Source organism: Alligator mississippiensis, chromosome 4, assembly GCF_030867095.1.
Source record: "Alligator mississippiensis isolate rAllMis1 chromosome 4, rAllMis1, whole genome shotgun sequence".
Lineage (NCBI taxonomy): Eukaryota > Metazoa > Chordata > Crocodylia > Alligatoridae > Alligator > Alligator mississippiensis.
Window position 1 is genome coordinate 28548742 of NC_081827.1, and position 23130 is coordinate 28571871.

Consider the following 23130-nt stretch of genomic DNA (forward strand, 5'->3'; position numbering starts at 1 on the left):
TTAGTCTAGGGGGGCCTATAGGTGACACCTGGGGGACAGGGAGGGAAAGAGGCAATGCAGGGGAAGTGAGGGTGCAGATCGAGGCAGCCACAGTGAGGGAGGGAGTGGGGCAGGTTGGCATGAGGGGCTGGGGGTGCTGCCTAGCTTGGGTGGTGCCCAGGGCCCAGGAGGGAATGTGTGGCTGTGGGGCCTGGCTGGGGAGTGAGACAGAACCATGGGTGGCTCATTTGGGAGGTGGCAGGGGGGCCAGCTCCCCGCCTCTGTGCTCACACCTGGGGACATGTTGGATGCCAGAGGTGACCCATTGGGGAGTCATGGGGGGCACGTGCCTCCTCAGATTTGTGCGCCCAGAGTGGGGTTGCAGCTTGCCCACCTCTGTGGCCCAGCAGGTAGGACTCAGAACAGGAGGGCAGAGACCCTCGATGTTGCTGCCACCACTGCCTTTGGGAGCCCCATGCTAGCCACACCACCAAGGCAAGGTGTCCTCTCCCTTCCTAGCAGCAGCAGGGGGGGCATAGTTCTTTGCTGCCCCCTCCATTGCTGCCAGGCAGGCAGAGGGTGTTTTGCCATGGAGGTGCAGCCAGCACAAGGCTTCTGGAGGCAGCAGTGGTGGTACCAACTTCCCCACCCTGCCCCACCCTCCCACGCCAGGTCCTGCCTGCTGGGCTGTGGAGGTCCCCGCAGAGAGGGGAGCCCTGAGCCCTGCAGCGCAACTTCCCCTGCCCCCTATGGGCTCTGCTCAGCTCCACTCTGGCAGTGCCACCACTGGCAAGGGAGAGTGGAGGTGAGGCCTGGGCTCCATGCTCTGTTCTGGCTGCAGCAGGAACTGCCTCCCATACGTGGCAGTCAGGGCTCGGGCACTGCTGAGCAGCTGTGCCTGGCACCTGTGGAGCAAGGACCAGGCAGGATGCAGCTGCCAGGACCTGTAGCCCTGGCAGCTGGGTGCCCCCTCCAGTACGGCTAGGGGGACAAGGAACAACAGGTCGGGAGTGATGGGCACCAGCAGGGTTGGGGGATGGTGGAGTGTGGGTTGGGAGTGAGGGACACTGGCAAGGCCAGGGGCCTGTGGGTTGCGAGTGAGGATCACTGGCAGGACCAGGGGCCTGCAGGTTGAGAGTGAGGATCACTGGTAGGACCAGGGGCTAGCAGGTAGGGAGTGAGGGGCACCAACAGGGCTGGGGGGCTGTGGCTTGGGAGTGAAGGGCAATGGTATGGGCAGGGACAGGGCATTGGCATATCAGGGCTGTCCTGCACCGCAAAGCAGCAGGGGGGACATCCGAAGCTGAACTTGCATCCTGGGAAACAAAGGGAGAATGGGAACTCTGATTTCCTATGATAAAAAATCCAAAATCATGAAAAATGAACGCATGTTCAGGTAAAAAATTTATATGGAGGAAAAAATTAAAATCAGTAAAATAGTTCAATTTGCACTCTTTTTGAGGTCATATGGTATCATTAAAGTCCTGTAAAAGGAAAAAATGGGAAGCAGGCTTGGGACAGGTATTAAAGTTTGCAGGGATGCAGGCTGCAGTTTATTTGCATTACTGTTTATGCCAAAAGTTCACAAGAACACTTTTTCTATACCTGGTGTGCCTTCAGAAGTTTTTATTCCCATTCTGCAACAATACTGAGCAATGCCATAATCAGCAATCTTAGCAATAACTGCTGCATTGGGATACAATGTGAAGAGCAGCACATTGTGAGGTTTTAAATCACGGTAAATGATCATTGCTGAGTGCAGATACCTGTCAACACATAGAAAGCATTCAAAATCTGTATATATTACATATATATATACACAGGGGTGGCTTGGGGGGGGAGGGGTTATAGCCACCCCAAAATGTGCCTTAGCCCCCTTGTAGCCACCCCTCCCAGTTCCGCCCCAGCCCTGCCTCGCCCCCCCACCCCCCAGCCCACTGCCATCCACCCTGTGCAGTGGAGCCCCCTGCCCCGCCTTTCGACTGCAGAGGCTCAGCGCCTCTCCCTGCCCCCAGAAGAGGCTGGTACCACCCTGTATACACAGAATGCATCATAAATACTATAGTAAACAAGGCTTTTAAATATTCACCATTCTGATATCAGTAGGTCACATTTAACCAAGACGGCATCATTTTGATGGATTGTGGGTTTGGAATTATTAAAAAAAAATACCAGTTACCAGTATACAAATAATTTGGTATTGTAGTTCAAGAGACCTCCTGAAAGATGTCTATTAAAAAGCATTAAAGTCACTTAATCTATACTTGCCCTAAGAGTGTGTGCCAGATCTGGTTTTAGAATCACAATTCCACATTTACAGATTTGAAAAAATGGGCCAAATGAACATGGTCTAATGTTTTTAATGGCTGCACAGCTACATGGCAAAATCAAGAATTCAAGCAAACTCCTTTCTGAACTGAGAACACACATACAACAAAGAAGTAAAAACAGAGAAGTGACCAAATACAAAATGAAAGACTGCAAGCAGTGTTCTGGTTCCTGGCTCTGTTGGTAAAACATCACTTCATGCTTTCTATGTGTGTGTTCATTCCTTCCTCAAAAAACATCAAAACAAATAATATCTGCTGCACTTCTCTTTTTTAGACTTCTTGACATTTTCTCCTTCAGGCCACTCATAATGCACATTAAGAACATGTGATATTTGGCCTTATAGTTTATTAAAATTTTGAGGATACCAGTTAGAAATGTCACAAGATGCTCAAATTATAAAGCCACTAAATGTCTTTGACAGAATATTCTTTTTGTCCTCCACACCAATAAATCCATTATGGATAGTTGTCTAACGAATTTAATAGAAAATGATATCCTTCCTGTAGTTTTTGAACAATCCTAAATAACCTAATAGAGTTCAATGAATTTTATATGATGGTTCAAGAATCCACAGAAAGAATATTTTTCTTATTAAACGATTCAAAAGTGAAAGTATAGCAACTTTTTTAACTGAGGGAAGCACCCTGCCTTCTATAGAGGAAAAGGTAAAGAAGAGGAAGGAGAAAGTTTTCCTAATTTCAGGCCATCTACATCTTTCTGTGCTAAAAAGAGCATTTTAGGAATGTTTACCGTAAGCCATCGGCTACGTGTAGAGCTATCCTGTGCTGAAGTGTTCTGGTTAAGGTTGCATTGTCTTGCTGAAGCAAACGATCTAGAGAACCCTTTAGGGCTAATTCCATTACCAACATCCTGGGACGGATTGCTGCAGCCAGCAAAGACACCAAGCTTGGGTGATGGAGGTGACAAAGCACCACCAGCTCCTGTAAATTGTAAAATCAAGTGAAATCCTGCACATATTATATAACATTTATAATTCTGCAGTGTTCCATACAAGAAAATTCAATATTAAACTTAAAGTTGTTCTTAAAAGTTGCCAAATGGTTCACTATGTTGGTTGCATTATCAAAAAAAGGAGAAAATGTCTTACTTGTCTTAAGAGTCGGAGGGAAGTATGCTTATTAAAAATCTTTACGGCTACTTCTTCTCCACCATAAGATGCACGATACACAGATCCAAACCCACCGTCACCTTTTCAAGAATAAAATAAAAGGGAGTATTACAAATGTTATAGCAAATCTTCCCAATTTGACAGAGTCTGATTTTAAAAAAAGCATAGACTAGTGTGCCAGCAGGCTGTTCTGCAAAACCAGCCCTTAGTTGCATATTATTGGGATTTAAAAACCATGAAATAAGCCTGCAATTTGGTCATATTTTATTAGAATAACAACAAATTTTTACAAAAGGAAAAGCATTAAAAATGTTTCCAGTTTATTTTAAAATTTAATCCTGTAACTTCTACAAAGTTGCCATACATTAGGCAGAAACTAAAATGTATATTTACCCAAAAGAAATTCAGGAGCTTGGTCAAATTCCAATTCATCATTGTTCAACATGATATTCCGAGGCAAATCAGTCAATACCAGGTCAGGAGCAATCTGAGCTATTGGAATGGTGCATTTTGGCTGGTCTGGACTTACTAAGAGGTCACCTAAGTAGATAAAAAAAGAAGAAAACCATATGTGATGCACTGAAAAAGGAGTAGGATAGCATACTTGCTACTCCACAAAGTGAAAATATATCTATATCTGTCTCTCTCTATATACAACTAATACACCTAAAACTTACTTTGCATAAACCCCTTATACTAGCAATAAAAGAATACCATTATAATCTATATGCATTAATAATTACAATCTGTATTTTAATGGTATGTAAAGTGGACAATTTTAAAAACCAGCTTTTGTTTAGCCAACAGGTACCAAGCAGGGCTAAACTGAGGTATCCCTGCTTTTCTCTATACCTAGAAGAGGGAATTCTAGTAACTGTGTGGCATCTCTTGGTTAATATTGCTGTTTTAATTATTACTGTTGTTCAAGGTCTAATCAACATTGCTAACGTCAACTGTATTATTCATAAGTTACTCATGAGAGTAGTGGCTACAGGATTAGGCCTTATAACTGAGTAAGAGAATGGCTCTTTTCACTACCTCACAGCAATAACATAACTAGGGCAGGTGTCACAGAGCACTGAGGTGCCCTGCTCCCGGAGAGGGGAAACTGCCAGGGAGAGGGGCCTGGCAGGGAATAAGGAGCACAGCTGGGGGTTGCCCGGGGCAACCAGGAGGTCAGCTGACTGGAAGGGGCAGGGCCTGGCCCTCATAAGGCCCAGGGGCTGAGGTCAGACTGGCAGTTCCCTGCCAGCAGCTCCTGGAGTAATGATGCGGGTAGAAGCCTAACAGCAGGTACAGCTTGGCCTGAGTGGAGCAATGTTGTTGTAGCCAGGTGGCTTATGTTTGAGTTATAGCCAGGAGGCTCAAGGTTGTTGTTGTTTATTACACTGGTGGTTTGGGTGAGGCTATTAGGGGTTGGAGGAGGCCTCATAGGGGACCCACAGTAGCGTGGGGACCCCAGCGCCGGTAGGGGCGCAGCGTACAGGGTACATAGACCCCAGCCCCAGAGAGGGGGCACTATTGAGAAGCCCCAGAGCGGGCGTGGCGAGCCCCAGAAAGGGGGCGCTGTTGAGGAGCCTAAGTGTGGGCATGGGGAGCCCCAGAAAGGAGGCAACACTATGGAGAAGCCCAAGTTGGGCACGGTGAGCCCCAGAAAGTGGACCGAATTATTGAGAAGCCCAAGTGCGGGTGCGGAGAGCCCCAGAAAGGGGGCAACATTATTGGAAAGCCCAAGTTGGGCACAGCGAGCCCCGGATAGGGGGCAACGATAGTGGGAAGCCCAAGTGGGGCACGGAGAGCCCCTGGACAGGGCAGTATTTATTATTGAGAAGTCCCAGTGTGGGCAAGGAGAGCCCCAGGAGAGGGCAGCATTATTGGGAAGCCCAAGTTGGGCACCGTGAGCCCCAGATAGGGGGCAGCATTGTAGTTAAGGCCCCAGAGAAAAGGGCACAGAGCAAGACGGGGCTGGAGAGAGCCCTGGCACTGGAGGGAGTGCATCCAAGGAAGGAAGGCCCAGGGAGAACAGGAAGGGGCCGAAACAGTGATAGACCTGAGTTACATCGGCGAGGTGTGGACTGCGGTGTAGGGGAGGAAGAGGAGCCACAGATAGCGCCCCCTAGCGGTGGGGCAGTATAAGGGCAGCCTCCCGCTAATTAATACTAATTAATTAATTAAGATCAAGGCATGGCAGGCGAGTAGGTGGGCAGTTGCCCCAGAGACAGGTGTGTGGGCCACATTTTAGGGCGGCCCAGAGTGACGACCTGTCACAGCAGGGCACCCGACATGGGCACCAACTCAGAGAGGGCACTAGAATTTCATCTGCCCCATCCCCACCACCCAGGCACAGCACCATGTTATGCCAGGCACAGCACCGTGTCACCCAGCCATAGATGCTGGGTAGCCCCTTGCTCTTTAGTGTATGGGGCTACAGCAGGACTGCTGCAGCTGAGGGGGAGGATCCTTGTATAACATCTGCACCACCACAGCAGCACACATTTCCTAGAGGATGTTTTTAGTTCCCTGTTCGCTCACCCCCCAGATACTCTATTGGGTGCAGTTGCACCTCCTGGGGCAAAACTCCTGGGGAGGGAATTCATTCAGTTCAACCCCCTTGCCCCTGCATGCACTACAGGATGCAGGGCTGCCCAGCTTTTATTGCTGTGTTACCTGTCAGCTCTGTGTTCCTGAGGGAGCCCCGGCACCCAGTTTACTGGACTTACAAAGGACCGTTTCTATTTCCTCCTCCACACATACACCTCATCTAACCAGAACTAAGCAGAAGTAAAGTTTAATAGGCATCTTGGGCCGTACATTCCCCGGTCCCACTAAGGGAGGTCTATTTAAACTTGATTGACTAAAACTCGGTTGCCGGGTTAGGGAATGCTGAGGCAAGAGACAAAGCCAAAGCGGGTATTGGCAACATTTGAACAATGGCAAAGGGTTCATCACAGCGTCCAGCCCGTTGGAGCCCTGACCACAAATGCTGTTATACTTTTCCCAGGATGACTGGTGGAAGTCCTCCCCACACAGTCTATGAACACTCCAATAATCCACTTAAGTCTGTTAAAAGACTACAGTAAGATATGGAAAAGTCATGCTAAGCTGAGGCTTATTCACAACAGGTAAAAATACAAAACCCTGACGCTGCAAACTATCTGAGAAGAAACAATGAGGTATCCCATCAAGTATATCTGCAATCCATAAGAATGGCTCCTGAGTGTCTGGTTACTCCTTAAAAACTTATGTTTTTCCTGGTTGTTAATCAGTTTCTTGAGATGTTCTGAAGCAGATAACCCCTTGTTAATAGAAAAGACAACTGCTTACACAATTAAAAGAATGCTTTGAAGAAGTTAAACTGAGGGTATAAAAAGCTGTAGAAGTAGTAAACGGTGTGCTTCAAGAGAAAAAAAATCTCTCCGACACCATCCGCTATTGTTCCTGAGAAGCTGGAAGAAACAGATCATCTCCCTTCAAGGAATGTGCTAAGAACTTTACCTGTCAGCATTGGAACCTGAGTGCTTTTGGACTGGTGAGACCCCAGCTCTCTCTCTTTCTTTTTTCTCTCTAGGCATAGATTTCTGAACCTGAATGGTATTAGTCTTCATCAGCGACTTGGACGTGGGAGTGAAATGTACTCTGTCCAAGTTTGCAGATGACACAAAGCTATGGGGAGAAGTGGACACGCCGGAGGGCAGGGAACAGCTGCAGGCAGACCTGGATAGGTTGCACAAGTGGGCAGAAAACAACAGGATGCAGTTCAACAAGGAGAAATGCAAAGTGCTGCACCTAGGGAGGAAAAATGTCCAGCACACCTACAGCCTAGGGAATGACCTGCTGGGTGGCACAGAGGTGGAAAGGGATCTTGGAGTCCTAGTGGACTCCAAGATGAACATGAGCCGGCAGTGTGACGAAGCCATCAGAAAAGCCAATGGCACTTTATCGTGCATCAGCAGATGCATGACAAATAGGTCCAGGGAGGTGATACTTCCCCTCTATAGGGCGTTGGTCAGACCGCAGTTGGAGTACTGCGTGCAATTCTGGGCGCCACACTTCAAGAAGGATGCGGATAACCTGGAGAGGGTACAGCGAAGGGCAACTCGTATGGTCAAGGGCCTGCAGACCAAGCCCTACGAGGAGAGACTAGAGAAACTGGACCTTTTCAGCCTCCGCAAGAGAAGGTTGAGAGGCGACCTTGTAGCTGCCTATAAGTTCATCACGGGGGCACAGAAGGGAATTGGTGAGGATTTATTCACCAAGGCGCCCCCGGGGGTTACAAGAAACAATGGCCACAAGCTAGTAGAGAGCAGATTTAGACTGGACATAAGGAAGAACTTCTTCACAGTTCGAGTGGCCAAGGTCTGGAACGGGCTCCCAAGGGAGGTGGTGCTCTCCCCTACCCTGGGGGTCTTCAAGAGGAGGTTAGACGAGTATCTAGCTGGGGTCATCTAGACCCAGCACTCTTTCCTGCTTATGCCGGGGGTCGGACTTGATGATCTATTGAGGTCCCTTCTGACCCTAACATCTATGAATCTATGAATCTAGTTAAGCTTGAGCTAAGTTTCCCCAAATACTTAGTGAAACCAAGGTAGTATTGTAATTGTTTTGATTGTTTTCCTTTGCATGTCTGTTATTACTAATACCATTATACATTTCATATACTCAGCAATAAATAACTTTTATAGTCAAACTGGTAGTAACTGGGTATAATTTTCCTTCTCTACTTTTCCTTCCCCACTTGCTCTGCAGCAACGCTTCTTTTACCTAAGCTAAAGATCCCTGTGAAGCCCAGAAACACTGTGGGGTCTGCTCAGCAAGAGGCTACCACTACTAGGACAGTTAGGGCACAAGATTGGGATGTGCTGAGTTTGAAACACATAAGGGGATCAGCTTGTATACGCTGATTGACCTAGTTTGGCTCAGATGTACCCTTATGAACTGAATGCTGGCCCATGAGGGTGTCAGCTGGACACCCAGCCTGATTCAGAGGTATTCTGTTCACTTGTGTGCTTGTGTCTGACTGCACAGGAGGAACCCAGCCCCACTGAAACAGTCCTGCAAGATAGCTCCATTAGGGGTAAGGACTTGTAGAAGGGAGACATACAGCTCCGTATAGAAACACCAGTACACAAGCAGCACACATTGATAGAATTACAAAAACCCTAGAAACGTATCCCTAATAAATGAGCGCACCCCAAAGTGATGGGCAAATCTGATAACAGCTGGGAGGTGCAGGGATGTATGTGCCATAGCAAAGTCTCCCAGAGAACAAAGGGGGCATTCTGGTTTTTTCTGCTAAGCCTGCTTCTTATCTGTAGCTGCCTGTGCTTATTCTGCTACAGCTGTCAGAGTGCAGAGAGCGATGGGGAAGGTAAGACTCTGCCCCCTCTCTGGCTCCCCAGAGGTCAGCATTCTGGCGCACTCCAGGAGCTTGCCCTGCCTGTGCCCCAGAGTACACAGTATTATCCGCAATCTGATCTGGTCTCAGTGTATAGAAGGCACTAGAACTAAACAAGTACTGGCTATTGCACCATACTGTGAAGATGGCATTGCTTATTTTAGTTACATCCTTGTAAATAATATGAAATTCCTAAATACTATGACAGTGGATATTACATATACACCTTTATACAGGTACCTCAAAATAGCTTAAATAAAACATTACCTTCTTCAGCTTTGTTAAGTAAATCATCGAGTAGTATTTTTTGGTGCTCTTCACCATCCTCAAAGCTGTACAAAGCCCATTTCTTCAACAGTGTTTCCCCTTCACCACATACATCTATGTCCAGCAAGCCAGGAAACCACTCTTCCATAAGAGAATCTATGTGATCCACAACTTGCCCCAAAAGGATACAACCTACAGAAAGCCAGAAAAGGTGATCAGAGCCTTGGTCTATCATACCTATACTCTAGGATCATAGGAAAGCAGGGCTAGAAGGGACCTCATGAAGTCATCTAGTCTAGACCTCTGCTCAAAGCAGAATCCTCCCTGATTAAACCATCCCCATAAAGACATACTGCAGATTCTGAATGGTAAAAGAAAAGCACACCAAAGCACCATGCTTTAATTCAGGGGTGCTCAACCTCCGGCGCTTTGGGCCAAATGCCGCCCATAAAGCCATGCCATCTTGTCCATAGGACTCCCCACATGACAGGAAATTTGGCAACAGGGAAGGGGTAGCCATTAATACAGCCACCCTCCCACAACCAAATTCTCAAACCCTAAGCCCTGCACTGCAGGGCTATTCCCCCTTCCCCCCACAGGGCTGAGCCATGTCCTCTTTCCCCTGTGGGCCAAGCCATGCCCCGTCCTCCCCACTGAGGGGCCAGGCCATGCCCCCTTCCCAATGCAGTGTCAAGCCATGCCCCCTTTCCACTGTGGGGCCAGGCCATACTCCCCTCTCCTGAGCAGCTGGGTTGAGACTGGGCTGCCTCTCATCGCCTTGTGTGTGGCCAAATGGTGCCCACCTTCCCCATCCCAACACCAGTGCACTGGGAAAAAAGGTTGAGCACCACTGGTTTATTTAAACAAAAGCAAAACCAGACTTAGAAGTAATTAACCTTTTCTGCAAGAAGGAACTGTAATTTTCAAAAAGCTGTCTGGATTGTTGTCAAACACTGCTGATTCCACCAGACAGTAAGCTTCAGGAGACCAATTCAGATAGATACCTTGTCTCCAATACATTCTATTAGGACGAAGAGCTCGTTCTAGGAAAAACAAACTTAAGAATCAAAATTAGACTTCTAATATGAATGGTGTAAATTGTGCTAATTACTGCAAAACATGTTATTCTAAGCATCTACCTATAAATGTACATAGTTATTCATGTTTATATAACATAAGCAAAAGTAACGACTACATTATTTCCTGGTGTAGTGTTCCCCCCACACTTTTAATGTCTTTTATCACTCCAGTAAGGCATATTAAATAATACTAAATATAGAATCAACTCATATGTCATGTAGTAGGTGATGAATGCAAACAATGCACAAGTCTTTAAGTACAGATCCATAAGTTCAGTATAAAATCCATAGGTTCAATCTAAAATGTCTTAAGCAATAAATAAAGCAAGCCTGGTATCCTTAATTTTTTCACGACTAGATTTGTATGCATTACATAATCAGCATTTCATATGATGCAACTGAAAGCCTGTGCTCACATGACAGAGACCAAGGGCTAAAACAGCAGAGAGGTTTAAGTCCCATTTGAAGAATGTTAGCAAAGAGGCTAATGCTAAGGTAGTCTTTATCTAATTGTATCTAAATGTTCTTCAAATCACATTTTTAAAAATAAACATTTAAAAGTGAAGTGAATTATCATTATTAAAAATGGGGGCTGCTCCAGACCAGGAAGAGAACGAAAAAAATGAAAAACACCTCTGATAAAAGTCTCCAGATTTTTTAAGGGGGGAAGGGAGAAAGGAGCTGGCTACCTGCCAACCTGCAGCCCAGTGGGGGAACTCCTTAAAGGAAATGGGTGTCCAAGTATAGACATTCTCCAAAATGAGGCTCAGAGGATATGTTACCTATCCAGTTCTTTTCCCATTAAGGGCTGAATTCTGTCATAAAGCCATAAGCCTACATTGAGAATTATGGGGAAGCATACTGTCTTAGCAGGAAAGCCACGTGACATGTCACAATAGAAACAATATTTCCTGGAGATCTGGAGTCATGGAGAAGAGCAGCAACTGCATTACTCAATACAATGTCCTTTCCTTTTTGGTACTCATCCAGCTCTGCTGGCAAATGTGGAGTATGAGAAGACTGTGGCCCTGCTTCCTCCTTACTCTTTCCTGATAGTTTTGCAGAAGCTAACATGAGTATTGCCTAAATGCAAGTATTCCTTCTATATCTTGCCTACAGAAGGGGAGGTACAAGAAAGCAAGTGACTAATTATGCTCCACTTGCAGAGTCAACCTAAGCAGAGCCATAGGGTATCCCTAAGATCTGTAAATAGCCATTCTTTTCTTATATTCCTAAAATGGACAGCAATAAATCAAAGGCAAAACTGCAGGGCTGGAAAGGACTGGAATTCAGACAGGTAAAACAAGGTGATCAAAGTAAATTCACACACTATTACTTCTGAAATTAAATATCAGTACCTCTTCCTGACAGCATGTAAGGAGATACTTCGAGCAACCTGTTGATCAACCTTGACCAGAATCCCATAGGAAAATACGGCATCTCATACAGTCTAATGATGATTTCTGAGTTTTCACAGTGGGGAAGCTCTATAACAGGTCTGTGATCAGACAAACTGGAAGAAACAAGAAAAATATCTTCCAATATTTCATACGTTACTTTTTCCAAATTTAATAATTACATGGATCCAGGGGCTTCCCTTGTCCTGCTGTCACGTGAGGAGGTCTGTGTATGTCACAGCTCAGGCAGCGAGACAGAGTGGCCTGCAAGTGTTGTGGCCAGGCCAGGGGGGAAGGGAGAAGACTTTGCATGACTGCACCACACCATGGCTGGGCAAGGGGAGAAGTGGCAGTGTGGGCTGGGCTGGGCTCAAAACCTTGCTGACGTCTGTTCCACAAGGTCAGTTTAACATATATATGTAAAGAAATGCACTGTAATAAACAGGGATCCTGGTTTTTTCTGTTTAAAAATTGCAAATTGTCTGCTAAAAATCCCAAATTCTCTGATGAAATCCCCCAAAATCTGTTTTTCTGTGATTGAAATGAAATGCCACTATATTTACCGGTATCAGTTGAACACAATGTTTTATTGATATATTTACTATTTTTAAAGCAATTTGCAAGCCTACCAGTGCCTTAATCATTTTAATAAAATAAATTCTAAATACTATATATTTCAAATCCTATATATTTTGGCATTTGATTTTCATGTTTTTATCATAGAAAAATCAGAGCTCCACCTGCCCCCTTTGCTCACCAGGACATGGGTCCAGCTGCAGTTGTCCCCTCTGCTGCTTTGTGGAGTTGAGCAGCCCTGATATGCTGGTGCCCTCTCTCCCTAGCTACAGTTCCCCCTGGCCCTACCAGTGCCCCTCACTCCTGACCCACAGCCTCCTGGCCCTGCCGGTAGCCCCTCACCTTTGACTCACAGCTCCCCAGCCCTGCTGGTGCCCATTGCTTCCCACCCACAGCCTCCTGGCTGTGCCTCTTTTGAAGCCCTCTGATATCCATTGGGGCAGGTTTTTTAAATCTGCCTGAATGTCTGGGATTTTACTTTCCTCCTCTGGTAGGAGCAGCAAAAGGGTCATTGGAGGCAGCAGGGAGCAGATGTACATGCCTGCAGCTGCAGAGGTGCTTGCAGACCCATGTGGTGCTCCCTGTTGCCTCCGATCGCCCTCCCCCTGCACCCAAGCTAAATCCCATACATTTGGTCAGGGCAGCGGGGGGTGGGGCAGCAAGGGAAAAGAGCAGGGGGTGAGGGCCCTCTGAGGGCAGCAGGAAACTCTGCAGTCACCAGGCAGCACAGAGGCTAATGCCTGTGCTCTGTGCTCGCAGAGGATGAGTGGCCAGGAGATGCTGCCCGGGGGAGAGGAGGAAGAAGGGGGGAGGGGGGCCATGGCCAGGCTGCCTGGCCCAGTGCAGCAGCCCCATCCCAGGGCTGGAGGTGCCACAAGCTACCCCTCCTCTTCCCTTCAGCCCTTGCTGGGGCCCGACACACTCTGCTGATTCCTGCATGAATCAGAGCCACTGTGCGGATCTGGCTGGTCAGGACAGGGACAGCTGGGGCCCCTCTGGCAGGGCTGGTGGGGGCAGGAGGCTGTGGTTTGGGAGTGCAGGGGGCACTGGCAGCACCAGGGGGCTGTGGGTCAGGAGTGAGGGGCACCAGCAGGGATGGGGGTGGGGGGCGCTGCAGATCAGGAGTGAGGGGCAATAAGCTGACAAACTCTGGTATAAAGGACTCTGAGATGAAGTCTTTGGTCCTTGACCTGCCCTGGTTATCGTCCAAGCTCCCCAAGGCCTGGAATTGACTCCCTGCAGAGGTGGTGCAAATCCCAACTCTGGACTCTTTTAAAAAATATTTGGATGTTTATCTTGCTGGGATCATTTGACCCCAGCTGACTTCCTACCCCTGGGGCAGGGGGCTGGATTTTATGATCTTCCAAGGTCCCTCTAGCCCTAATGTCTACAAAATCTATGAAATCATGGCCCAGGTGGGCAGGGTACTGCAGTTTGGGAGTGAGGGGTATTGGCAGGGCTGGGGTGTATGCAAAGGGAATGAAGGGCAGCAGCAGGGCTGGGGGCTCTGTGGTTTTGCAGTGAGAGGCAACAGAATAGGCAGGGGCAGGGCACCAGCATGTCACTGCCCCCCCGTCCCATGTGACAGGTGTCCCTTTTTTTGGACCTGGAAATATGGTAACCTTAGATAACAGTGGGGGACCAGCCCCATTGCTGGCCCCTGGTAATCTGCTCATGGCCCCTAATATGCTGCTTTGCCCTGCTTCCTTAACCGGGCCTCGTGGCCATGCATTCCAGCCCCTGCCCCCCCGCCCATTTGGGCAGCACTCCCAGCCCCAGTCCTGCCCACTCCCTCCCTCCCTCACTGTGGGGGCTTTAGTCTGCCCCCCCCGCCACTTACCTGCAGGGAACTGCTCTCCATGCTGCCTAGCTGCTACGTGCATGTGTGCATGCAACTGCCCTCCTCCCACTCCTTGTAGCTCTAAGCTGCCCCTTGCAGGCTGGAACTCTGCCAGGCTGCAGGAGGAAACCTGCCATTTCCCACTTTTTTCTCCTTTAAAAGAGAAAATCTGATTTAAGGAGAAAGTCTGTGCTTTTCTCCTTAAAAGGAAAAAACCTGCGTTTTTCCACAGTGAATGGAAAGCACGGACCCCTGGTAACAAAGCAAGCAAAATCTTGATTATTTGCGACAATTTGCTTTGGCATGAAGTACCTAAAAATATCAGAATACCCAGGAATATCAGTTTCTAATCTTTATATTTTTTCCTAGCACATATGTGGTTTAAGCTCTTTGTTTACCTGCTTGGAATAAGTAGTTGATCTTCTCCTAATGGTAATGCAATTTGGAACTTTTCCAGAAGCTTAAAGTATTGTGACATATATATCTTAGGAAATCTGCTCTTCTTCAAAAGAAATGTTTCCACATCTGAACGTTTTATAATTCCCTTAGGGTATTTAGAAATGCCTTCCACCTTCATTGTCAAAATCTTAAAAAAAACCAAAACTGGATTGCATTTTTTCAAACAAATTTAGCTTTCTGAACTATTTTACATACGATTAATTAGAAAAAAGTCATATTCCTGTTCATTGTAGAACTCCACATTTCAGCAGGATAAGCCAGCTGAGGACAGGGAACTAGCAGTGAACAAGCACTTCTTATGATCTTATTTAAATTCCTATCCATGCACGGTAGTGTCTTCGTGTACATTAGTGACTTGCATGCTGCCTAGCATATGGGAAATTATTTTGAATGTTAATTAGTGATAGGTTAATTCTCAAAGATTTGGAAATCTGAACAACCATCCAAAAATTTGGATCTTTTCCAAACTACTGAAGTAGTGGTTGATGCTTTCCAGCTGAACTGTTTCCACAGGCCCTTTTCTTACCTGTTTCCAGGTCTGAAACCCCCACCCACCCCCTTCCTTCATCTTCTCCAAAGCCTAATTACCATTCTTTCCTGCTCTCCTTCCATTTCAGGTCATTATTATTGCTACAGTACAGACCTCCAGTCTTCACTTCAACTTCTAACAATATACTAGAGGATTATGCTACATCCCATCTCTAACCTCCATATTTTATCTGTGTTCTGCTAGTCACTGCAGGGCGAGGAGTATAAGACAGAAGTAACAAAATAGATAAAGGGGGCACTGGGACATAATGACTAAAGGGAACAGGAAGAAGTAATTAAGTCCAAAGCAGAAGTAAAGGGTGAAGGGAGAAGTGAGTCATGATATTGGGAAGAAATGAGGAAAGAAGAGGCCAGGTCAGCTACAGTAGCTGGGGATGCAGGAAAGCGCTGTATCAAGGGTTATAAAAAAGTTACAAGAAACTAACCTGTGCCATTATTTTACAGAGCCACTTTGGGTCCACAAAATACAAATCTCTTAGCTGGAGTGCTGGGTCTTGAAAATGTAGCAGTACACCTATGCCAAGAAACTATAAATTAGAAGATCATGTAACATTCGTATAAAACAACATTGGTTTTAGGTGCTCAACTGTGTGTTATCTTTGATGAACGTAACTCAAAGGATTGGAGTCGAGTCAGTTTATTTCCAAGTGCCATGTTTATGTTCATAATCTGATTTATTCCTTTCTTCAGTAAAGATTCAGTGTTGATTATTATTTTGTTTTAAGCATCCTTAATCACTCAGTTTGTATTCTGAAATAAGCAGTTAAAATTTATAAATGCTGTCCTACTCACAAGCTTGTCTACTATTCTTATCTTTTCTCCTAAATCCTGTTTTCTATCCATCTGGTTTATTCCTTTCAAAGGGAATTAAAAGATGTAAACTGTTAACAGCATAATCCTTCACAGAGTTTTGTTCTCTTAGGTTCTAAGATAACAAAATGAAACCTTAAATTAGACTAACGTATCAGCCCACCATGTTATGGTAATCCTGTGAACAACAATATAAATAAGTTTGTCTGCTAAACAAGTCTAAAACCTAACATCACACAAGGAAGAAAATATACTACCTGATTCATTCAGAAAGTGAATTGCATGAGGAAGTTCATTTTCATCCAGCTGTAACTGGCTTTCTTGCACCAGTTCTAATAATCGCTTCTGATCAATCACAGGAAATTCGCTTTGGACGTTTTTACGTTCAAATAAAATTCTCTTCTCCAGCTCCAGATAACTGTCTGGGATTAACTGTCCTACTACTGGCTGGTCTCTGATCTGTATAATTATGAATAATAATCTTAGAATTAATTTTAGTTAGTTTTCTTAATAAATTACAGATTGATACCACCAAGATGTCATTTAAGCAGAAGGCTGACTTATCCCAGAGCACAGGCACCAATATCAACAGAACATAAGAGGAGTTATTTAATAGTTAACCACAACTTTTTAAAGACGCGCAAAATGAACAATAACTATATAAACTACAATAGGAATTTTATATATAAAGGGCTTAATCCATCTGACTGTGTGTGTGTGCCCGTCCATAATGCTCTTGGAGTAATCTGATTGGTTGTCTCAGCAGCCAATCACAATGCTTATTGAAATAACCAATCAGAGTGCTCTGTACAGACAGAGCACTCTGCAGAGTGCTGCCATGTTGGTGGGGATAGAGTGGGGGGCAAGGCCAGCGCTGCTGGCCTTGCCCCCCACTGCACCCTTCCCAGCCCTGCTCCTTGGAGGCGCAGCATTGTGGGGTGTTGGTGGAAGGGAATGGAGGGGCAAGCTTCCCCCCCACCCTGTTCCTGTGAGGCAGTGGCAGGTGGAGATGGCCCCATTCCTGGGAGGCAGGGTGGCAGTGGTGGTGCTCTGTCCCTGCCCACCCCCCCATCATTCTTGATGGGCAATTTACTAGTATCTATATAACAAAGAAAAAAATTATAACCCAAAGAAAAATGATTTCATAATGCATTCATATGGAAAAGTAAACAGAGAATTAAAGCCTAATGATAAGCTCTTATTTAAGATAAAAAGAAACTATTTGTTGCATGGATAAAAATCTAGTACCTCACTAGAAATAAAGTTGAAGTTGTCAAACTTAGCAGATAGCAGGTGTTCAGTTCCCTGAAAAATTAGACTTTAAATGGACTTTGGGGAAGGCATGACCTAAATAATTTGGGAAACAGGACTGAGGCTCTTAATGTCTGATAATAGTTGAGAGAAAGCACTCTTTTTCTCCAGGTCTTTAATTCATCCTGGTACAAGGGCAAAGAGTTGGGTCCATGTGATTAGCTCTCTTCACAGGTGGAAATGATTCAGGAAGAAAACATGGGTTGCACAGTGTGGATGATTGCTGGATAGTTTGTCACTGAAAGGCTCACAATAGAGCAGGAGTGCTCAACCTCTGGCCTTCAGGCCCAATTCAGGCCACAGAGCCATTATATCAGGCCCAATGGGCTCCCCACAGGTCAGAAAATTTCGTAGTGGGGGAGCGGTGGCAATTAAGACTGATGCCCTCCCCCTTGCCAAATACCCAAACCCAAGCAGTGGGCTGGAGCTGGGCCACACCTCCTTCCCTCCTGCAGAGCCGGGACACACCGCCTCCTCCCCACAGCTGGATTAGGGTCAGGTCATGCCCCTCCAATGGCTGGATAAGGGCGGGGCCAAGCCCTCTCACCCCCCAGGTAATTAGGACTGGGTTACCCCCCCGACAAGGCTGCCAAGTCACGTCCCCTCCTCCCTGCCAGATTGGGTCAAGTCCCCTCTTCCTCCATGGGGCTAGGCTGTCCCCTGCCTCCCTCCACACAGCCAGATGGAGCCTCCTGTGCCTGCCCCAGGTGCCAGATTGGGACTACTGGCTGGATTTGGTCTGTGGATGGACTAGGCACTGCCCATCCAGCCTGCTGAACAAACAGGTTGAGCACTGCTGCAGTAGAGAATCCAATATGCATTTCAAGCACATACATCCATGACATTTATAGCAATCTACAACAGTAATGTCTGACATATAACTAGTCACTGTGGGGAAAGCCTGGCCTTACTGAGCTCAATGAGATTTTACCACTGGGTTTAATGTGTCAGAATTTTATTCTGCTTGTTTATCTGAATGCAATATTAGTTGAAGCAAGTATTATTTATCAGCAGGGCCGTCCCTAGAGGGGGTCAAATCAGGGCGACTGCACTGGGCCCCACGCTTTGGGGGACCCCGCGGAGCCGGGAGGAGTGGTGTGGTGACTCCATGCTGCTGCTGGTTTCACGTCCATCTCCTCGCCCCCCAGCCGGCTTCCTCGCATCTGAGGGCGGGGTCCTGCACAGGCTGATTTGCCCTGGGCCCTGCACCCTGCTCGGGTCATCTGCTTATCAGTTGTTTAAAAACAGCCTTTCAAATTTTTCTATGAATTTTTAATGTAATTTTTGTTATAGTCCTTTTTATCTTTTTTTCTTGTTCTCTTCTGATGTGAAATACCTTCCTGGCATCAACATTAATGTTTTATTGAACCAAATGCCTTTTGACACACATCAACAGTAACAAAAGACAATCTATCTTGACTTTAGAAAATAAATTGTGAGCCCTATTTTAGCTTCACAAACTACTCACCTGGTTGGTAATCTGTTGTTTGATTGGTAGGAAAGTCATTACAACTTAAATACTTGGTAAATTGAAAGCTTTGGGCTCCCTATTTAATATCTGTATCACTTTACATTTGATTTCCAACCTGTTTCTTCATGATTTTCTTTTCAGAGAATGCCTACAATACATACAATTTCTCCTGTTTTCCTCTAACTGGTTTTGATTCTTAATAAAGTCTAAACATAGGGCCAAACTGTAGTACCAAGAGCTTCTGGAATATGCGGTAGGGGGAAAACCTTTAAGTGTTTGAGAAGAAGACATTCTTATGAAGGCAGAAGTCTTCCAAAGTACTGTGGGAGGTGTATGCTGAGGTGTAGGATTTCACACACCTTTACAAGGGTGTAGTCTGTATTCCTCTAGTGCAGATTTGTTGGTGCTTACTAATGCACAGGAGGTGAAGCTATTCTACTGCACTATGCATACCACTTCTAGCATCTCCTCCCCATCCCTGATACATCTGCACCCTTCCCCTCACATACTCCAGTCCCCTTTATACTAGGCACATCTGCACATGCATTAATGTGCTGTTGCTACTGCGCATTAAGTTTAGTACCTCTGGGTGCCTGTACATGAGTGGGGAGGCCACTCTGACACGCTGTAATTACAGCATGTCAGAGCAGACTCAATTAATCAAATCTGCTGGAGCGTGGCAATTACTGTGCTCCAGCAGAATCCTGCATCTTGTGTATCAGCATCTCCACATTTCAAAATGGCGGCGGGGGTGCTTGCACTAAAGCTTGTGCTGATACACAAGATGTTGCACTGCTTTAATTAAAGAGGCTCTTGGAGCCCCTCTAATTAAAGTGCCACCCGCCAATCCCCAGAGCATGTGTCAAAGTGCCCTCTAATATGAGGTACAACATAAATGCGCAGTAGCTGGTGCTAATGTGCAGTAGCAATTGCGCATGTTCTTTGTGTGACAATGCACAGTAGACTAATTCTACTGAGCATTAGCAGTTTTTGCCGTGATGCACTAACGCGCAGTATAATTAGTCTACTGTGCATTACGCGTCTCACGTAGATGTGCCCACTGGGTGGTAAGGAGGGTGAAGGTAAGGAGGAGTGAGGGAGTGGTGGCACTGGGATTGCAGCAGTGGAGATCCTCTAGGGGCTTCTCCAGTGACTCTGATTTTCCCACTGCTGTAAGTTCACTTTGTCCTTTATAAGCAGATTTTTGCACAATTAAAAGTGCATTTTGTGAACAAGGGAATCTGGTCCACTATCTGAAGCATGACTTATTCCAAAATGCTGCTTAAAAATCACGCTCTTATTTTATGGGCTCCATCTTCATTGGCTTGGTGTATAAAAGGACATTCTGTTTTCTTAAGGACTTGCCATGTGTGGCTAGGCAATCCAGCTTGATTACTTCACATGGACCAAATCAAGCTCTGTGGATGGCGAGCTGCATATGGGAGGCTGGATCCTTTGGCTAGCCTTTGAGAAAAAATGAAAAGCTTCTGGGTGCCTGCAACCTATGCTGGTTTGGAGAACAGGTCTGCTTTGATTACTTAGCCATTTCTTTTTCTTGGAATCAATGAACTGCTCTGAGAGAAGGGCCTGCAAGAGACTTTGGTGGGCTTTTAGTCCTTCTCTGGCTGGGCAAACAAGCCAGCTGGCTATACTTGGACTGAAAAGCAAAGTGTTGCAGTTGATCACAAAATGTGAGCACATAGTATACTGTCTGGCTTCTATCCTCACACAAATATTTTGTGATTTCCCTTAAACCTTTCAGTCCTAATTGCAGATATAAGTTGGCATTAAACAGAAGTGGGTAATTTTTTATCAGAATAATCCAGTGCTTCAGAAATACGTTCTGTTATATACTTTATTTCTGATTGTATTTGTTAACAGACGAATTCTACACTTATATTACATTTTTGCTAAATTTTGGGTAGAAAAAATAAGCAATGAAAGCAAAGCATTGGATAATGAGATTTGGGGATATGCCTCTCATTCTTTTATGTAGTGATTCCCAAAGGGTGTACTGGGAAATGCTATTGTGCTGCAAGACTGATGAAAATGTACTCCAAGGATCTCCCTTTGTGAGGAGATAAATGCTCTCCTGCCCTGTCTAGCACCCTGCACCTGCCCCTGCTACTCTAGCCGTTCCTGCAGCTGCTCCTTTTGAACTGCTGCCGCCACCACTGTTTTCCCCTGCACTTCCCTACCCTGAGGCAGCCCCTGTGTTGGCCCTCACAATGCTTCCAGCAGCATGCTCTGTTGCCAGTGGGTAGGCAGGCGGCTCATCCTCTCCACTGCTGCCATGCTCAGGGGCTGGCAGAAGAGGCTGTGGGGTGGTCGCTGAAGCGTGAGACCCTGCAGAAGCCGCTTCAGCAACAGTGCTGCACTTGCACCCTGAGATACAGACCAGGGACTGGGAAGGGGCAGACAGTGGAAATAGCAGGGCACAGCTCTTTTTTTAAGCCATTTTTTCAACAGTAAATCTCAGCATTGGTATGATTTCATCTGGCAGGGGAACACAATATGTGATGTTTTGAAAAAAATGTATATATACATACATCTTTTTCTGTTTAAGAGTGAAGTGTAGAGCGAATTTTAATCCAAGGGAAAAAAGTGTGCCCCAGGTATCAAAAGTTTTGGAAACACTGGTCTAAGGCAGGGGTTTTTAACCTTTTTTAACAAGTGTACCCCTTCTGGTGGTGGCGGCCGGATGCGAGGGGAGTTGACAATCCCTGGTCTAAGGTATCATATAAGTGCAATGACTATGATTTCAAGATACAAAAAAATGGTGTTAAAACAGTCTTTTTTCTAGGAAGCTTTTTATGAAGTGACCAGTATGCAGTTTACCTTGAAGTTCAGACTCTCCTTTATTATGGTTTTCCGGAGTTTTATAATGGAATCAGATTCTTCTGTAGCATTCACAAAATGATAATCCTGGATAAGTGGGAAGCCCCTTTGATTCAACAGTTCTCCTGTAATTTTATTCATGCAGGTCTTACATTGCCGCTCATCAGAGACGTCTAAATGAGTACCAACAAGAATCACGGGAGATGATGAAGCACGAGCCTGTTAACAAGAACCATATAATTTATTATCTCAGTGGCGAAACCTGATTTTTCTTTGGCTGTGCACAAGCAACCTGCATAGTGCAGTCAGAACAACATAAAGACTCTGGGCACTTCTACATGTGGTCATGTACATGTGACGAAAGTGACAAGAAATCACTATTTGTCTAATGTAACGGCGTAACCATGTATACATGCACGATTTTTTTTTGTGTCAAAAGTTTTTGAGCACAGCAACTTAGACCACCTTGATGTATTTTAGTTTGGTCATGCCAAATTGTCCCACTGTGGACAAAGAACCTGTTGCACATACACGTCACATAGCTCCTGCCACCTCCCTGTGCTGCCCTGGGAACGGGCTGGCTTGCCCTTGGGGCAGTGTGGGAAGGTGGCAAGAGAGCACCTGGGTGTGCTGGCAGCTGGAGAAGGTGGCGGGGATGGTGCATGGAGAGCTGGAAGCCTGGGCAGGCTGGTGGAAGCTTGAGTTTGGTGGACTTCCAGCATCCCGTGCATCATCCCTGCTGCCTTCTCTGGCCGCCAGCACACCCAGACACCTTTCTGTCACCTTCCCACACTGCTTCAGTGGCAAGCCAGCCCATTGCCTTCCTGCCACCTGAGACTGCCCGGAAATGGGGATGGTGCATGGGATGCTGGAAGCCCACCAAGCCTGACCTTCCCTGAGCATGTCTGAGCTTCCAGTGCTCCGTGCACTGCTGGATCGGCCTGGGTGCTGCCTGAGAGCTGCAGCAGCACCTGTGCAGCTAACACCCTGCCTGTGGTAGCCCTGGGGGTGCCACTGCTGTGGTGGGAAGCACTTGGCCTCCCTGCAGCTCAATGACTGTGACCCAGGAGCAGCTCATGCGGGTAGGCTCTGCTGGGGGGGGGGGAGAAAGTGGTGAGGGGGGCACCACAGCTGTGGAGGGAAGGTCTGGGGCTCCCTGCACTTCAAGGTCTGCCAGCAGCTTGACCCCCAACAGCAGGAGAGGCAGGCAGGCTTCATGAGAACAGAAAAAAAGGACTGGGCCCCTTGCCACTTTTTCCCCCCTCCTCTTGGTGAAGTGTGCCCACAGCCAGAGAGAGGAGGTGAGGGGAAGCTGCAGGCGGGCCATCACTGTTCTGTAACAGTGACAGAAGCCCCTAAATTGAAACAGTGGGATTTTAATCCTCACAATTAAAAACCTACCAATTAAAAATTCACCATTTTCAATTTAGGGAACTAAACCCCCTCACGTGTATAAGCACCCTCTAAGACAAGGGAAATGCAGCCAGATTGATTTCTATTGTCTCTCTCCTTATAATTTATATTTGTCTATTTTCTTCTCATCAGTGGAAGAAGACTGACAATATCGGGAGCTCAAAACTGATTTATTTTAATTCTATATTTTGCCTGACTTTGTAAGTCATAGAGTTTAATTTAGGTGAGTTTATGGAATAAACTGTATATTAAAGACTGGGCAAGGTAATAAAATGTATTATGCCTG

General features: G+C 46.2%; 1 protein-coding gene across 3 annotated transcripts in view; it reads right to left on the minus strand.

Annotated features, from left to right (window-relative positions):
* Nucleotides 1-23130, minus strand: part of LRRK2 (leucine rich repeat kinase 2) — a 120897-nt gene that overhangs the window by 22639 nt on the left and 75128 nt on the right. For all 3 annotated transcript variants that reach the window (XM_019487440.2, XM_014606474.3, XM_019487441.2), the window contains 11 exons: nt 21432-21650; nt 16069-16270; nt 15427-15515; nt 14392-14579; nt 11539-11693; nt 9998-10144; nt 9102-9293; nt 3833-3979; nt 3419-3519; nt 3061-3251; nt 1585-1745 (listed from right to left, as the gene is read on the minus strand). In XM_019487440.2, coding sequence (XP_019342985.2) covers nt 1585-1745; nt 3061-3251; nt 3419-3519; nt 3833-3979; nt 9102-9293; nt 9998-10144; nt 11539-11693; nt 14392-14579; nt 15427-15515; nt 16069-16270; nt 21432-21650 — 1792 coding nt within the window. The remainder of the gene's footprint in view (nt 1-1584; nt 1746-3060; nt 3252-3418; nt 3520-3832; nt 3980-9101; nt 9294-9997; nt 10145-11538; nt 11694-14391; nt 14580-15426; nt 15516-16068; nt 16271-21431; nt 21651-23130) is intronic.